The 18,777-nt window shown below is 37.4% G+C and overlaps 1 protein-coding gene across 5 annotated transcripts in view; it reads right to left on the reverse strand.

Annotated features, from left to right (window-relative positions):
• The window catches only part of MYO3A (myosin IIIA), a 239,889-nt gene that overhangs the window by 160,068 nt on the left and 61,044 nt on the right, over positions 1–18,777 (reverse strand). For all 5 annotated transcript variants that reach the window (XM_077896753.1, XM_077896752.1, XM_077896751.1 and 2 more), the window contains 4 exons: positions 15,866–15,942; positions 12,758–12,903; positions 9,541–9,606; positions 6,157–6,312 (listed from right to left, as the gene is read on the reverse strand). In XM_077896753.1, coding sequence (XP_077752879.1) covers positions 6,157–6,312; positions 9,541–9,606; positions 12,758–12,903; positions 15,866–15,942 — 445 coding nt within the window. The remainder of the gene's footprint in view (positions 1–6,156; positions 6,313–9,540; positions 9,607–12,757; positions 12,904–15,865; positions 15,943–18,777) is intronic.

Genomic DNA, 18,777 nt, shown 5'->3' on the forward strand with positions numbered 1-18,777 from the left:
CTTGACTTAAGATACAAAGTTCTTGTATCCATCCCACAGTGCCTTCTAACACTGCCCCTTGCCGTTATCAGGAAATTTAAAGTACTCAGTTTGTATTCAATTTATTTTAGGACAGTCTTCTTTAAAACTGAATTATGATTCTTTAAGAATTATCCAGCCAAAGACATATATCAATCTGATTTCACAGGTTAATGTCACATACAAAAAAACAAAAACAAAAACAAAAACAAAAAATGTAGGGCAGCCCGGTGGTTCAGTGGCTTAGCGCCGCCTTCAGCCCAAGAAAGGATCCTGGAGACCCAGGGTTGGGCTCCCTGCATGGAGCCTGCTTTTTCCTCTGCCTGTGTCTCTGCCTTTCTCTCTCTCTCTGTGTCCCTCATGAATCAATCAATCAACCAATCAGTCAATCTTAAAAAAAAATGTCAGCTTTGAATAGCTATGTTGATTTAGCACAGATTTTGGATCAACCTTACAAATGCTGGGATCAAATAATTCCACCTGATATTGAAGACTACTTCCCCCCCACCAATATGTTGCCAGTGGCGCCCCGCAGCCTCTCTCCTTTCACCAGAGTATGTTTCACTCTTTTCATGGACTAAGATCCATGGTCAAAAGGTGTTGTGCATTAATGATCCAAACTCTACTCCCATCTCCTCCAAATATATACTTGTGAAACACAGAATATTTGTTTGAATATTTTTAAGTAGTATTAAAACAGCAAAGACATTCTTGAAAGCAAGATGAGCATTATAGTGGACCAAACAGGTCAGATACACCCTGGACAAGAGGGCAGAAACCACAGGCTGACACAAAGCCCAGGACCAGAAAAAGGCGGAAGAGGCTTGGAAGGTAAAGAAAACAAAATGCCCCACTCACAATGAAGGCCTTGACCTAGGCTGGCGAGAGAGAATGCAGCTGAATGTGGGGAAGGGATGTCTCTTACCTGGAAGAGAGCATTGAAAAAATTCTGCATCTTCTTCCTTTTATGGAGCCAAGTGCCTGCAATGACAAGAGGAATCACAGACACAAGGTCTACTTCCCACTGGTTCAGTGACCAAATCTATAATGCCCTCCAAATCCTATTGGGCAGAAGGGCTCCTGAAGCCAGATTATGGCAAAAGCAAAGCTTCCAAAAAAAAAAAAGAAGAAGAAGAAGAAGAAGAAGAAGAAGAAGAAGAAGAAGAAGAAGAAGAAGAAGAAAATGCAGAAGGAAAGAAAAAGAAGAACAAAAACCCTTCCTGTTCATGGTGGCAGAGCAAACCAAAATTCTAAACCCCAGAAGAAAACCAAATATTAAGGGAACAAATGAACTCAATAATCAGGACAACTCATCCGTTTTGAAATGCAAATCAAGAAATGACTATTAAAGAGTCTACAGAGACAAAGAAAAGAACCACATTCACAAAAAAAGAAAAAACAAAGTAGCCAGATATGAATAGCCAGAAATAAAGTCAGATATAAATAAAGAATAAATGTTTACAGAAAGTAAGAAATTCTAGAAATAAAAATAGAGCTGTTGACAGAAATATCAGCATGAAAAATACGTATTCAGGGTAACTCTAGACAAGTCCTAAGAATTAGTGAATTGATAAACAATTCTGAAGAAATCATCCCAAAAAAAGCAGAAATTAATAAATGAATGACAAACATAAAAGAGAAAGTATACATGAGGTATACAAGACACTGCAATATTTATCTCTTAGATGTAGAAAATAAAAAGAATAAAAGAGGATCAATATTTAACAGAATAATGACTGGAAATTTTCCACAATTGGGTGAAACAGAAGTTCTCACATCGAAAAAAAAAAAAAGTTCTCATTTCGAAGACATATTCTGAATTCTTAACAGGATAAACAAGAATCAATTTTGTGATTCAGAAATACAAGTGTTGAGCCTAATGCAGTACCCAATCTATAGTTGTTTTCAATAATTTTTTTCCTTAATCTCTGGAACTTGGAGCAACAGGCTTAGAATCTAAATATTGTGTAATTCAACCATTCTTATGATGCTTGGATGTTGGGAGGCAATTCTCCATGGGTCTCTCACATTTCTGTATGTCTTATATTAGCTTTTTTTCCAGACTGTATTTCCAAGGATGCTTGTATAGCGAATGGTCTTGGAAGTTAGAGAGAATGTCTCTCTCCAGAACAGATAGAAGTTTTGTTTGTTGAACAGGATAGTAAGATAATGTCACTCTAAGACAAACCTTGGGCAAGTTTGCCAGCCGTTTTCAAAGACTGGAGTTTTCCAAGCTCAGGTTCCTACACTGGGATGCAAACCCACTGTATACACCCATCCACTTAGGTCATTTCACATCAGCCCTAGCACATGTGGGGCAAGAACAACCAACATGAATATAAAACTCATGTTGTTAGCTTAACAAGAGTAGTAAAGCCCTTTGTCTCTGATCCTGGCATCTCGTATCTTCTGCCAATATGCAAGAAACTGGAAGGTCAACTATGAGCTTACAAAAAAAAGTAAAATCTCAAATCTTCCATAGTTCTTGACATAGTTCTTGAACACCCTACACAGTGCTGGTACACTTCAGTTTCTGTTCTTTTTGTTTGTTTGCTTGTTGTTTATCTGCTTGCTATGGAAAGAATGGGGTCATGGCCAACCATGGAACTGAATTCACACAAAGAAAGGATGAACATGTATGAGCCCACGGCCACCTACTCACTGTAAACTACACGCCTGCTTCCTTCTTTTCTGCAATGCATTCCACTCACAACGTAACGTTTCCTCATTACAGGAATATGAGTTCTGTCTCTCCAGCAAGGCTGTAAACTCATATAGGCAGACTATTACCTCCAGAGATGTCTATCGTCATTACTCTTTTTACTCATGTGAATAAAGCCTGGGTTTAGGGATCAGGATTTGAATTCCAGCTAAGCCATTCATTACCTGTGTAGCCTTGCACAAGTTAATTAGCCTCCACAAACTTTGGTTCTTCTTAGTTGTGAAAATGGGGCATCCTAGAACACTTCCCTCAGAGCTATTGTAAAATCACATGAGATAATAGAAAGTCCTAATGTCTGGCACTCAGGCATTAAGCAAATAGCAATGAAACATGTAACCCTTGACAGGAATTCAAACAGAATTATCTTTTAAGTCATGCACTATTTTTTACTCACTTCTCCTAACTTAGCCCTAAATAGTGATATGCTCCTGAAATGGAACTAATAGAATTCTCAAGAATCAACTGAAACTATAAAAGACTACTCTTTGACTTAGTACTGTCTCTAGGAATTTATCTTAAGGAAACAATAAGGGATTCATGTGCAGTTCTGTTCATGAGTGTTACTTATTAGAGTTAAAAATAATTAGGAACTTGGGACGTCTGGGCGCCTCAGGGATTGAGAGCCTTTGGCTCAGGTTGTGATCCCGGGTCTGGGAATTAAGTCCTACATTGGGCTCCCTGCAAGAAGCCCACTTCTCCCTCTGCCTATGTCTCTGTCTCTTTCTCCGTGTCTCTCATGAATAAATAAATAAAATCTTTAAAAAAAAATTAGGAACAACCTAAATGTCTAATGATAGAGGATTATTTAAATCAATTATTGAACAGTCATGCAAGGTAATGTCTGCAGCAATTAAAAAGATCTGTCATAGAATATGAATGACATAGATTTAATGACATGAATATTCACTATTTAGTGAAAAAAAGCAGGTTCCAACAATCAATCAATGGAAGAGGATAGCGAGTCCAAATAAACTCACTTCATACAGTCACTTAACCTATAAAAAGGAGGCAAGAATATACAATGGGGTAAAGACAGTTTCTTCACTGGTGTTGGGAAGGCTGGACAGCTACATGTAAAAGAATGAAACTAGATCATTTTCTTATACCATACACAGAAATAAGCTCGAGATAGATTAAAGACCTAAATGTGAGACCTGAAACCATAAAACTAAAAGATAACATAGGCAGTAGTCTCTTGGACATTGGCCTTAGCAACATATTTATGGATACGTTTCCTCAGGCAAGGAAAACAAAAGCAGAAATAAACTATCAGGACTGCATCAAAATATAAAGCTTTTGCACAACAGAGGAAACCATCAACAAAATGAAAAAAGCAACCTACTGAATGGGAAAAGATATATGCAAATGATATATCCAATAAAGGTTTTAATACCCAAAATATAAAAAGAACTTATACAATCCAATACTAACAAATAAATTAGGAATATGGATAATAATGTCAAAACTCGAACTTATCTAGTAATTACATGTTGTTTTCTTTCTTCCTGATTAAAAATGGGAAGAAGAGACGCCTGGGTGTTTCAGTGGTTGAATATCTGTCTTTGGCTCAGGTCGTGATCCTGGGGTCCTGGGATGGAGTCCCGCATCAGGCTCCCTGCAGGAAGTCTGCTTCTCCCTCTGCTTATGTCTCTGCCTCTCTGTGTGTCTCTCATGAATAAATAAAATAAAATAGGAATAAGACTTGAATAGACATTTTTCCAAAGATATTCAGATGGCCAACAGATACATGAAAAGATGCTCAAGATCTCCAATCATCAGCAAAATTAAAATCAAAACCACAACAAATATCACCTCGTACCTGTTCGAATGGCTAGAATCAAAAAGACAAGAAATTAAAGTGTTGGTGAGGATGTAGAAAAAAGGAAATACAAATCAAAACCATAATAAATACCATCTCACACGCAGAAGAATGGCTACAATCAAAGAGACAAGAAACAAGTGTTGCTGAAGATATGGAGAAAAGGAACCCTCACACACTGTTGATGGGAATATTAACTGGTGTAGCCACTGTGCAAAATGTATGGAGGTTCTTCAAAATATTAAATATAGCAATACCATACAATCCAGTAATTCCACTACTAGGTATTTACCCAAAGAAAATGAAAACGCTGGGGATCCCTGGGTGGCTCAGCAGTTTAGCGCCTGCCTTCGGCCCAGGGTGTGATCCTGGAAACCCGGAATCAAGTCCCACATCACGCTCCCTGCATGGAGCCTGCTTCTCCTTCTGCCTGTGTCTCTGCCTCTCTCTCTCTCTCTCTCTCATGAATAAATAAAATCTTAAAAAAAAAGAAAATGCAAACACTAATTTAAAAGATATATGCACCCCTGTGTTCACTGTGGCATTATTTACGATAGTCAATATATGGAAACAACCCAAGTGTCTGTGGAAAGGTGAACAGATAAAGAAGATACAGTACACACACACACACACACACACACACACACACACACACACACACAAATGGAATATTACTCAGCTATAAAAAGAATGAGATCTTGCCATTTGAATAACATGGATGGACCTAGAGGGTATTATGCTAAGTAAAATAAACTCAAAAGAGACAAATACCATATCATTTTACTTATATGTGGAATCTAAAAAACAAAACAAATAAACCAACAAACAAAAACCCCAAAACAGACTCATAAACACAGAGAACAAACTGGTAGTCACCAGAGGGGAGAGAGTATAGGGGGATGGATGAAATAGGTGATGGGGATTACAAAGAAAAAAACAAAACCAGGCTCCAGAACACATATAAGTAAATTCCAATTTTTAAAAAATGTGTATTGATTTATAAGATACTAAAAGGTTATAGATTAAAATGTAATACTTGATTGATTTTGTTATATACTTCTCTATCTTCTAAACTCCTTGAAATAAACATATATACTATTTATAATAAGTAAAAGGCACATTCAATATTGTATAAACTATACATAACAGATTATTAGATATCCAAATAGGAAGTAGGATAATGATATTTAAAATGATTTTTGAATGCAGCTAAGCCAGAAAAAATGATACCAAGAGATAATACTTATCAGAAAGTCTTTCAAAGTTTATGTTCCTTTTTAAATCTCAAATCTAAGATACCTTAACTTTACAGAAGAGCAGAAAACACAAGAAAATATATGCCAATACTAACCATCTACTAAAGTTTACATTCTTTCTTCTGGTGAAGTTCTTTAGAAATGCTGTGAGCAATGTTACCAATACTGGGATGCAACTCAACTGTGAATTCAGTTTACATGCAAGTATCCCCTTATCTCTGAACCACAAGGAACTAATTCAAATGAGGTCTTTTCTCGCCTTCACAACAATTGCATTATAAAATAGTTCAGCGTTGTTAGACGATGTTTGGACTTCGTGAGTGAAGATGTTATTGGATTACCTGGCCTTTTCTGTGCCTCCCATGCCTTGATGAATGTCAATGAATTCCATTAGTTGTTTTTGCAACATCACATCTTTGCCCTCGATTTGAGTAATGAATTTATGCTGTAAAAGATCGGACACCGTTGGACGCTTTTCATAATCTTTAGTCAAGCACCTGCACTGGCCAAAAAAAAAAAAAAAAGAAAAAAGAAAAAAGGAAGAAAGAAAGAACATGTAATTACTAGATAAGTTCGAGTTTTGACATTATTATTCATATTCCTAAAAACTACTATAACACAAGAAAGCAATGCTCCTCACAAATGCTCATCCTGAGCAGCATATCTCAAAAAACGTTACACTGCAATATGATGAAATGCATGTTTGTGAAAGAGTACACATCTGTGAGCAATGCTACTGCAGAGTTACCAGTTTCTGACTCAACTCCACTCCCTAGGGCTCCAGCAAGCATTTTGGCCTAGTGGTGATTAAATGAGGCCTCCCCTGCAAAGTCTCCTTTACAAGTCAGTAGCTAAAGAATGAGGCATTGAAGTCATTACAGTTTGAAAGCTTATCTAAAATTAAAACAAACTTTTCTGTTTCCCTCCCCTAATACTTTTAAAGGCTTCTCAATTGATCTATTTCTTTCTACGTGATAAAACTGCTAAGCTATCTGAGGAGGCTAATAATGTTCTGGGGATGTTGAAACTTCACATCAGGGGATATTTTTTGTCATTCTCTCTCTCTCTCTCTCTCTCTCTCTCTCTCTATATATATATATATATATATATATATATACATATATATCTCACAGGTACTAAAGCATGCCACACCTATCAGTAGGTTCAATGAGATCATTGCATGAGAAAGGATAAAGCTAGTGAGAACACCTGAAACAGCAACATGGGAGGGACATTTGAACAAAGAGGACATTTAATCAGCCACAACAGAGGTCTTCAAATATTTGGAAGAGGGATTAGACTAGCTTTCTGTGGTTACAAGAGACAAAGAACCCAGGATCAATTCGTGGAATTAAGAGAGAAACAGATTTCAGGTCAGTATAAGGAAGAACTTTTCAATACTGAGGCTTATCAGAGTTAGAATGGGTTGCACTGGGGATGATCACCTTTATTAGGGATGAGGATATCCTGATGGGATGACCACTCAGCACCCATATTCCAGAAGGATTTACACTCTGGGTATGGTTTGGGCTGTATCAATTTCTAGTATTGTTCCAACCCTGAGATTCAGAGGAGTTATGGTTGTGAGACAACTGGTCAGAGCTCAGCTGGCACTTGGGGACATAGAAAAAGAAAAAAAAAAAGAGAGGAAGAAGAAACCCATGGCTTGACTAGGGCATTGGCATTTCTAATCTATACTGTTGCTCTCCCTGGGGATGATAATTTGGCAATTTCTTTTCCTGGGCTTAACCAGTAACATATTTCCCAGGGATGGTAAAATATGTTAAGGAATAAGGATGACAGTATCTGAAAATAAGAATAAGTGCTCTTAGCGTCCATTTAGCTTAACAGAATGCATGCACTTCTGACATCTGCAGTACTCGTTCGATCGATTGATTATAGTCACATATGAAATTATTTGATCCAAGTAAAACTGTATCAAATAGCTGGTATGTACCAGGCACTCTGCCGGACACTGGCATTACAGTGACAAGTGAGGCACATTCAGCGCCCTGCAGTTATTCACTGTCTAGCTGGGAAGAGAGGCATCTAAACAGGCAGCTAAGCAAAAGTGGCAGGGTTACTAATGGAAGAGGAACAGAATCCAGTGATAGCACACAGGACAGGATACTAACCAGCTGCCTGGAGGAAATCAGGAAATGTTTCTCGGAGGTAAAATGGTGTGACACATGTCAACGTCACCACGTTCCACTGAGGATCTGTGTGGAGGGACCGCAGACGTGGGGGGGAATTACGAATTGTGGGGAGACCTTCAAAGTTACCAGGGGTTCTCCCAAGACATATGAAATCTGACTGCACTTTATCAAACACTCTGTAGTGCACACAGTAGATACTCAGTAATATATGCTTATGCGAAATCCGGGGAGCAAAGTGGACTCTCAATCCTTGGGTTTTCACACCCCTGGAGTTCCAGGATCGAGTCCCACATCGGGCACCCTATATGGAGCCTATTTCTTCCTCTGCCTATGTCTCTGCCTTTCTCTCTCTGTGTGTCTCTCATGAATAAATAAAATCTTATAAAAAACAACACCCAATGATTGTAGTACATCTATAACTAGTTCCTTCACTTTCTTTGCCCTTTCTACATTTTGAGTGGTATCTGACACTTGTGATTTTTTTAAAGATTTTATTTATTTATTTGAGTTATTTGAGAGAGAGAGCAAGTGAGAGAAAGAGAGAGCATAAGGAAGTAAGGGGCAAAAGGAGAGGGAAGAGCAGAGGAGCCGACTCCCCACTGAGCAGGAAGCCTGGGGGGCGGGGAGGATCCTCTGGGGTCCTGACCTGAGCTGAAGGCAGATGCTTAACAGACAGAGCCATCTAGACACCCCTTATATATGTAAGCTTAATGTCCCCTGCCTCCTATTTATAACCTGGGGTCATCCTCCGCATTAGCATCGTCATTGTCGTTGTCGTCATCATCATCATCATCATCATTTATGATGACATAAAAAGATTTTGAAAACAAGTTCATGGAACAGATATTTAAAAACTGTTGACTCATATCTTCCAGCCGATTGTCCAGAGGCACTACACTTATGCTAAATATTTGTCAAATTAAAAATGTTCACCACAGGGCACTTTGGCTCAGGTCATGATCCCAGAGTTCTGGGATCAAGTCCCGCATCAGCTCCCTGCTCAGCAGGAAATCTGCTTCTCCCTCTACTCTTAATCCCTGCTTGTGATCTCTCTCTTACTCTCTCTCAAATAAATAAAATCTTTAAAAGAAAATGTTCACTGCATTTCAAATACATAAGGATTTTATTGATACAATTATCAGATTCACCAATTGCAATGAAAATTCCTTTGATGGGAACAAGTGATGCAGATAAATGAAGGGTTAAAAATACTGATTGAATAGATGGTAGGTGAGGAGGGGGACATGCAGAGGCCACAGCTTGCAAAAGGCAAGTAGACGGAAGGATGTGTTCATGGACAAGGAAGCAACCTCAGAAGAATAACTATCTTTAGGCGAATGAACATGACCCTAAAATCATTATTTGAGGAATAATGGATTCACTGAACATTCAGAGGACAGTACAAATGCTGGTTTTCAAGACAATAATGGAAACCCTCTGGGGCTGTTCAACAGATAAGAAATGAGGAGGAGATTCAGAAGCTTAGAGGAAAGGTTGTAAAAGGCACATTTCAAAGTTCTAGCAGGATGGTATCCCTTTGTTTTTAAAAAACACTCCGTTGTTACTCACTTGCTAATGAAGTCATTGAATTCTGCTGACCAGATCTCAGGCTGCCTTAGTTTGGGGGGTGGATTCCTAGAAAAATAAGCATCAAGGTTGGATTGTGCACATTGGTCAGTCAGTGCAAAATCAGAGCAGGACAGACTGGTGCATCACTGCAATCAGGTTCTGCTAGGCATTATCAAGCATGACCACAATTTTCCAATTCAAAGACAGATAATTAGTTATTAATCATTCTTCATATAAAATGACAGCTTCCTTGTTTCTCTGAAAGCACTTCATATACAACCCAATTTTTCTAACTGATCATTTTTTTCTTTTAACGAATCTTTTTGCTTTTACCTGAGTGCCCTAGAGGCAAATATCAATACTTGGCAAAGCAAAAACAGCAAATACTGGGGAATTATTTTTTGTTTGTTTGTTTTTTACTTTGAGTACTGGAGAAGCCTCATGAGGAATATCCAGAGTACACAGAGGTGACCTGAAAGGTGTGTCATTCCGAATACGAGGGAAACTGTAGCAGACAGGGGCATAGTAGAATGCCTTTTGGAGTTGTTCTGTTGTTGCTGGAAACAAAGTTACAAAAGTAAGGAACTGGAAAATATGATTAGCTATAAAGCTCTGAATGCCACTTAAAAGATTTTGTTACCAGTTCCCTTTATTTTTAGGCCAAAGAAGACTTTTTCTTTTTTGGCATGTTCATGAATACGAAGGCACATCACTTGGAAATGAGGTTGATCTAACTCTGTAATCAAGCAGCATTGATCAACCATGATAGCTGAATTTGCTGAAGTATGGCTTTACACTAATCCTTAACAGCTCTTTGTTTTCATTAGTGGAATGGAAACACTTTGTCTTCAGTTCTGCATTACTCCTTAAATAGCTTCTAATGAAATTAGTGTACAGTTTGTATAGGCTCATTAAAGAAAAGTGCAGCCACTCATCTTCCCTGGATCACGCCTCAAGCTCATTGTACAATTCTTAGGACTATTTGAAGATTGCTGATTTGCACATTAAAAGAAGGAATTCTCTTTCCCAGTAGTCTTGTTTTTGTTTCTTGCCCTCCTAAAAATTTCCTTTCTTGGAGATTTACTGGCTTGCTTTGGGTATAACAAAGTTTTGATGATTTTAAAACATTCGGATTAGGTATGTTTTCAGATCCCGTTTTTTTCTAATTATTTCTACAGTTAGTGTTCTAAGACCTTCATGTTAGAGACATACTGGTGGCAGAAGTAAGAAGAAGTAAGTTAAGAGTGATGAGGGAACAGAAAACTGCTGAGGACAAAGCACAAGCTGACACCCTGCAAACCTCCCGGCTTCCCAATTCTGGGGTGGATTAAGTGTGACATTCCTCCTGGGACCTCCCAACTGCCTTCATGTTCATGCGTTACTAGAGGGAAAAATAACCTTGCCTTGACAATGGCAAGGCCTCCAATATCCTGTGAGTCCTCTTTGGCATATGAAAATCCTTTTGAAACCTCTCTTTTCCTTACCTCCCCCAACTCCCAAGTATATAATCAGCCACCCCTCACAAGTCCAGGACAGCAGCTCTTTCTACCCACAGGACCTGTCCCCAGGCTTTAGTAAAACCACCATTTTGCACCAAACATCTCAAGAATTCTTTCTTGGTCATCGCTGCAGGCCTCACCCCACCAAACCTCACCTATATTACAGAAGCACCTGGCTCACAGGTACAATAAACAGCAGCAGTGTCCTCCTTCCTCCATCTGGTGTCATCACCAAGAATAACCGCGTCCAACTACTTATGGCAGCTTAAACCATAATTAAAATGGCTCAAGAAGTTATAGGGCTTCATCTTACAGATGGAATGACAGTGGGAGTTAGGAAACAGATTTTTTTTTCTTTAAATTTAATGAAATATCTTAGACCTGGTATATGGCAGGTTTTGTTTTTTTTGTAATCTTGTTTCCCCACTTACCAAATAAACAGTATATTTTACAAACAGCTAGGTCTGAGATTTATGTTGAAATTGTTATGTAAAGGATGGTAAGACACTATAATTCAGAACATATATATCAGAGAGGAAGTTCAAAGATAAAAATACATTCAAATTCTTTGGTCTTATACTAATTTAAATACATGCCAAATATTCCTAAAGGACCCATTTAGACATGAATATAACATATTGGCATTACTTCTTTAGGAGGAGAACTATTCCCAAGGGGTTTATATATATGATTCCATGTGCTATAGGCACTAGGATGACGCAATTTGTTTCATAAAACTATATAACATACCACCCTACCACTGCCCTGGACCCCTGTCACCATAGGCCTTGGGTATGCATTCCATTGGGATTATAGTACCAGGTACAATCCTTTAACACAGTCCTTAAAAGATAACACATATATAATAACAATAGGCAGTCTTTTCACATCAGTTTCCTGAAACATCTAGGAACTACCCCAAAAATACATAAAAATAGTCTTTAATTAGTAATAGGATAAAGAAGGGAAAGAGTGTTAATATACACACTGAAGGGGAGGAGTCTACATAGATAGGAAAGTGCTTTCATGGCTTCAAAGAGATTATTCTAAGTTTACTGTTTTATATTAATGTGTTCAAATATTAACATATTTAAAGTCATTACTATTTTATCAGCAAATTTTGTATATAATTTTATTAATAACATCATTTGAAACTTCCAAAGTCTTAGCAAGTAGTATAAAATTATTGGATTGATAGAGTGAAACAAAGCCAATCACTATTGCACCAACTGTGGCCTACAGCCTTCCTAAAAAATTTGGGAATAGGGGCAGCCCGGGTGGCCCAGCGGTTTAGCGCCTGCCTTCAGCCCAGGGTGTGATCCTGGAGACCAGGGATCGAGTCCCACATCAGGCTCAGCATCAGCAGGGAGCCTGCTTCTCCCTCTGCCTGTGTCTTTCCTCTCTCTCTCTCTGTCATGAATAAATAAATAAAATCTTTAAAAAAAATTGGGGAATGGAGGAAGAGTGGGAGAACTACTGCCTTCTGAGATCAAATCCTTGCCAAAGGAAGACTTCTGAGGATCAAGAGAAAGCTTTTACTTGGACCAGGGAAACGAAGCCACTGAATAAACACATTGTCTCAGAAGAGGCAGAATGATATTCCAGGCCACTGTGCTCTCAACTTGCTGAAATATATTGAATATTTCCCTAATGAGCACTCACTGGCTGGAGTAAGTAAGATGGGCTACAGATACTGTACCCCATGTTAGTCCTCTGACCTTGGTATTTTGAAAAGTGCTCTCATGGGATGCAGGTCGGCCAGTGGAGGATCTCCATCCCCTAGCTCGATGGCTGTGATCCCCAGGGACCATGTGTCACACCTGGCATCATAAGTGGTATCCAATTGCTGTTCACATGCAATCACCTAGTAGAAAATGAAGAAAAAAAAAGGTGAAGTTTTTGAGTTTAGCAAGCATTGTAGCAAAAGCAAGCATAAAAGTCCTAAGTTTTATATCAAAAATTCATGTGACAAATATTCCATTTTAGTCATAATAGCCCCAAGTGAAAACAACGCAAATGTCCATCAACTGGCAGGGGATAAACAAAATACTGTGTATACATATAACAGAATTCTATTCAGCCATCAAAAAGAATGGGCTATTAATACATGTTACAACATGCATAAACACCTCTAAGAGAAAGAAGCCAGACACAAATGGTATGATTCCATTTGCATGAAATGTCCAGAATAGGCAATTCTATTGACAAAAAGCAAATTAGTGGTTACCCAGTATAGGAGAACTTGGAAGGAGATGAGGAGTGACTGTTAAGGGGTTTCTTTTAGGGGGTAAGAAAATGCTCTCAGATTAGGCTGTGGTGATAGCTGTACAACCCTATAAACATACACCTAAAAATCATTAAATTGCACGTCAAATGAGTTCATTCTATGATATGTGAATTTTATCTCAAAGAAGCTGTTAAAAATGAAAAAAGACATTCATATGAATGTCCTGTTGTGTATCTTTGTCTTCCTTAGTATAAAAATGTATTTTGCCTCACCAATTTTTTCATTATCTGATGGCTTCATACATGTGGTCTGGGAATATCTTGCCAAAAGCTTGGGTGAATTTATGTCCCAATTTGCCTAAGATATCCTTGGTTTATGCTTTCCTAGAGTTATTATAAATACCATCCCCTTGGGCACCTGGGTGGCTCAGTGATTGAGCATCTATCTGCCTTTGGCTCAGGTCGTTTGGTCCTGGGATAGAATCCTGCATTGGGCTTCCCACAGGGAGCCTACTTCTCCCTCTGCCTATGTCTCTGCCTCTCTCTCTGTGTCTCTCATGAATAAATAAATAAAATCTTCCAAAAAAAATACCATCCCCATTTTCTCTGCAAAGTGTCATGGCTTGTAAATTATATGGTCACTATTGTCACTACTTCCCTTACCCTTTTTATCCTGACAGACTCCAGCTTGGGAAGGATGGCTTTATGTAACCAACTAATGCTACAAATGCTACGTTTGAACTAGAATTTAATTTTAAAATGTCAAATCAAGAATTTCACTTTTCAACTCATAATTAAATGATCTTGCCTCTGAGGCCCTAAAAACACTAAAATAATTCTAAGCCATTAATTATGGAGAATATATTAAATTTTATTTACCTTGATGCTTCTAATTCTAAGAGATTTGTCATTAATAACATAGAGCTGATATATATGCTATGCCTTCATGAGCTAGAGAGCTGGTTATTCAAAATACGTACACCTCAACAATTGTAGATAAATGGAAATTTATTGAAATATTGCCAATCATGCATAAGTTGGAATATGTTTATTGCAGAAATGAGTATAATATGCACAAAATCGAACATAAACATATTGACATGACAGCTTGAAAAGACCACACTGAACCTATCTTTTTTATGTAACATCCATTGGCTTGTTAAGCAGAAAAGCACTTTCAAATCCTGTTTGTGCTATAGGAGGCTTACTAACAATAGATAATGACTTACCAGTAAAATGACAGTCTGGTAATTGCATATTAAAGAGTGTCGATTTTAATTATTAACTCATTTAATACTCTAGTAATTAAATTTTAGATAGATCAAAATCTTTTATTTATAGAGTGGTTCTAAGGTCCATTAATCAAAATTGCTTTTTTACTAAAAGTAAACTTAAACATATAACAATGGCTTTGTTACTGTAACATGGAAAATATAAAGCTAGACTATTAAATATTTAATATTAATCAAATAGTAGTTATTACATATTATAGTATTTATTATGTACATTGTTAATATACATAAATAAGCCACACTTTAATATTATCCCTATATTTTATTAATCTCTCATTTTTTAAATGTTTTCATAAGCTTTTAAAACACTAGTAATATATCAGAACAAACTGAAGAAGCTCTCGCTTTGAGGTTCTCTCATTCAATTTTGTTTCTGTTAATATGACTGACTACACTTCCTATTTTTATTCCAAGATGTACACCCTTTAAAATTTTTTGAATCCACTGGATTTTTTAAAAGGTTCTTAAGATAATGTATCCTTTCTCCATGTTTTATATTCCATTTATATTTTACTTTTTTTGCAAGTAATAATTGAATTAGTATTAAAATAGAAACAGCACACAAGGGTTTAATGCTCAAACACATTTAATTCTAAGATTTTGCAATATTAATGTAGCATTTGAACCACTTCTCCTCCCTTCACTCCTTAGAAAATGGTAAATAAATAGCAGAACTTTTCCCAGAGGTTGAAGAAAGAGCTTTCAAAACATAAGTGTTCTTTACTGATAAACATAATTAAAAAGATTAAAGCATTAACAGTGGCTGTGGAGAGAAGATGGGACTCTAGAAAACTTTTTCCCTCAGCACTTTTGGCAGTTTATCCACAACTTCCCAAAGGTAATGGTTTGAAAAGAGTCTACTAAAGCTGAGCATTGTCCACAAGCAGACTGACTTAGTGGAGGAACCTGTTATACAGGTTAATAAGCAAAAATATGATCTTAAACAAAGGCTAGGGATTTTCATAATATTTCTGTTATCATGTAAAACCAGAATCTAAAATCAATAATATAGACATACTAAGCAGTTAAAAGTAAATTTAATAGAAAATTAAGAATGCAAGCAATTTCTCTTTACTTCATCTGATTCATTTGTTCAATCCTTCATTTATTCACATCATCATTCACCGCTCATTTATTAAGCACCTTCCACGTTCTTTCTAACCCATGCAAAAATCTCGCATAAAAACAACACAACTGACATTTTCTTCTGCTACATTCCAAAGCACACATGGAGATAGGATATACATGAAAAGGAAGGTTGGGAAGGTTCAAATATTACACTTGTCCCTCCTCCCAAAACTATCTGACCTCAGGAGCCATCCAAAATGGTGTTCCTACAGATGTATTCCGACGGTACCGAGTGCTGGTGAGCTGTGCAGACACACCTGGAAGAAAGACAGAACACTTCAATTCCTGCATTAATTGCTCACAGAGATTCCACTTGTAGTAAATTTGCTTACGAACTAATATTAAAATTCTGTCCTTGAAAGCTGCCATAGGACTTGAACTTCACATTAAAATATCTAAGCCAGGATTTTGTCATAGCCAAAATATAGAATGGTCCTCTTTCTGTTTCTCGTATCCAAATATCTTCATCCTTAAAGACCCATTTCAAGTTTTATTCACCTATGCTGACAGTTAATCTGCTCCTGATCACACTGACTTCTATTTTTTGACCTTCTACATTTTTAACTGTCTTTGGAGACAGTTAAAACATACTTTGGCATGTAATTGTTATTTGTTTTTTTTTTTAAGATTTTATTTATTTATTCATGAGACACAGAGAGAGAGGCAGAGACACAGGCAGAGGGAGAAGTTAGGCTCCCTGTGGGGAGTCTGATGCAGGACTTGATCCCTGGACCCGGGATCACAACCTGAGCCAAAGGTATACACTCAACGACTGAGCCATCCAGGTGCCCCTGTCATTGTTATTTGAATGATATGCTTCCTCCTCTACTTCCTCCTTTCTCTGCCCACTACCAAGTTCTGGTGAATTTGAGAATTTTTCTACAGTGGTATGTACATAGTAGGTTACTTGTGAATGTGGATAAAATGATTTTCCATTACATGATCACCTTCGGACAAATCACACCTGTCTACAAGTTTCAAATTAATGGTATCTATTTAATCCAACACTATGAATAGGTTCAGTTCTTTTCCTTTAGAGAGACTGCAGGACAGACTACAATGAAGAGTTATAACCAAATATTTCAATCATGTCATCCCACTAATTACACCTGGTTAGATATAATTATAACTGATCCTTAAGAAAAATAGGAGTAAAGTCTCTCCTCACATTTAACAGTCCTGTTCTCCATGCAGGCAGGTCTGGTGGCCTCTGGCTGTCCAGTGCTCTTCTCCTAACCTGCTCTGAATTTGATGGGTTACATGAAAACCATAGGCTTCTACTCTCTCATTTCCCTGTTTTGAAGACTTTAGTTATTTATTTGAAAGAGAGAGAGAAAGAGAGAGCAAGCAGTGGGAGGGGAAGATGGAGAGAATCTCAAGTAGACTCCATGCTGAGTGCAGACCCAACACAGGGCTCAATCTCATGACCCTGAGATCATGAACTGAGCTGAGACTGAGAGTCAGACACTTAATTGACTGAGCCACCCAGGTCCCCCCTGATTTCCCTGTTTTGAAAAGTACCTGCTAGGTGTCACATTTATTTTAGGCTCTGGCTATCTATCTTATAAGCCAAGTAGGACAAAGACACTAATTAAGATTTCAATCAGAATACATTTGATTCTTCCAAGTTGCCATTTGACATTTATCCTGACACTTAAAGGCCATTTCCAGCCAAAAGGGTATTTTGGTGGTGGAAATATGCTTAAATATTGGAGGAATATACTTGGGCAGAGGGATAGGCAGTACATTTCAGTTCCACATTAATTGCATCTCACAATTAACTAATCTATTCCAATGATGCATAAATCCTGTCCTAAACAGAATCTTCATCTAAGGCCTTCAAATTGGGTCTTCAAAAAAGTTATTTGACAGAAAAAATATCCTCACTAAATAATTTTTCAAATTCGAAGGAGATTATCTAATCTGTGCTTGAAGATTCTCCCTTGTACATTTTCTAACTATCTGAAGAAAGAGAATTATCACTCAATGGCATATTTCTCCAGAATAATATACCCTCTACCTCCACTGCTACTGCAGGGATTTTAACCTTCAGAAAAATTAAATTATTTGTTTATTTATTTATTATTTTTAAAGATTTTCTTTATTTATTTGACAGAGAGAGAGAGAGAGAGAGAGAGAGAACATAAGCAGGAGTTGCTGCAGACAGGGAAGAGGGAGAAGCAGGCTCACTATTGAGCAAGGAGCCCGATGCAGGGCTCAATTCCAGGACCCTGGGATCATGACCTGAGCTGAAGGCTGATGCCTTAACCAACCGAGCCACTGAGGCACCCCAGAAAAATTAAATTCAAATCTAAACATTTCATATTGTCTTTTTCTATGAATTAAAAGTAGAAGTGATAAAGCTTGGATTTTGTGATAGTATCAGACTATTGTAATTTATTTACATAAGTGGGAAAAGCAAATGGATCTTTAAAATTTTTAAGATTTTATTTATTTATTTGAGGGACAGAGTATGAGTGTGGGGAGGGGCAGAGGGAGCGGGACAAGCAGACTCCCTACTAAGTGTGGAGCCTGACATGGAACCAGGGACTATGAGATCACAATGTGAGCCAAAGTCAGACACTTAACCAACTGAGCCACCCAGGTGCCCCACAAATGGATTTTAAAATCAATTAATTTGGTGCACATAGGTGTCTTAGTCAGTTAAGCATCTGTCGTTGGCTTGGGTCATGAACTCAGGATCTTGAGACTGAGCCCTGCATTGGCTCCCTGCTCAGTGGGGAGTCTGCTTCTCCTTCTCCCTCTATCCCTCTCCCTGCTTGTGCTCTCTCTCATTCTCTTTCTCTCTGGAATAAATAAACAGATTTTTTTTAAAAGATAAAGTCAATTCAATTTAAAATTGATTCTAAATTTACTAAGATTTATTTTAAGGGTTCTATTTACTTATTTAAATTTACATTATACTTGATCTTTACCGAACATTTTTATTTCAATTTCATAAAGATAGTTTAAGAATTCAAATGTCAAATAATAATAATAATAATAATAATTCAAATGTCATTTAACTGAAATGTAAAGGGAAAGGAAAAAACCCAACCAAGTAATAAAAAAAAAAAATCAAAACTTTTGTT

Source organism: Canis aureus, chromosome 5, assembly GCF_053574225.1.
Source record: "Canis aureus isolate CA01 chromosome 5, VMU_Caureus_v.1.0, whole genome shotgun sequence".
Classification (NCBI taxonomy): domain Eukaryota; kingdom Metazoa; phylum Chordata; class Mammalia; order Carnivora; family Canidae; genus Canis; species Canis aureus.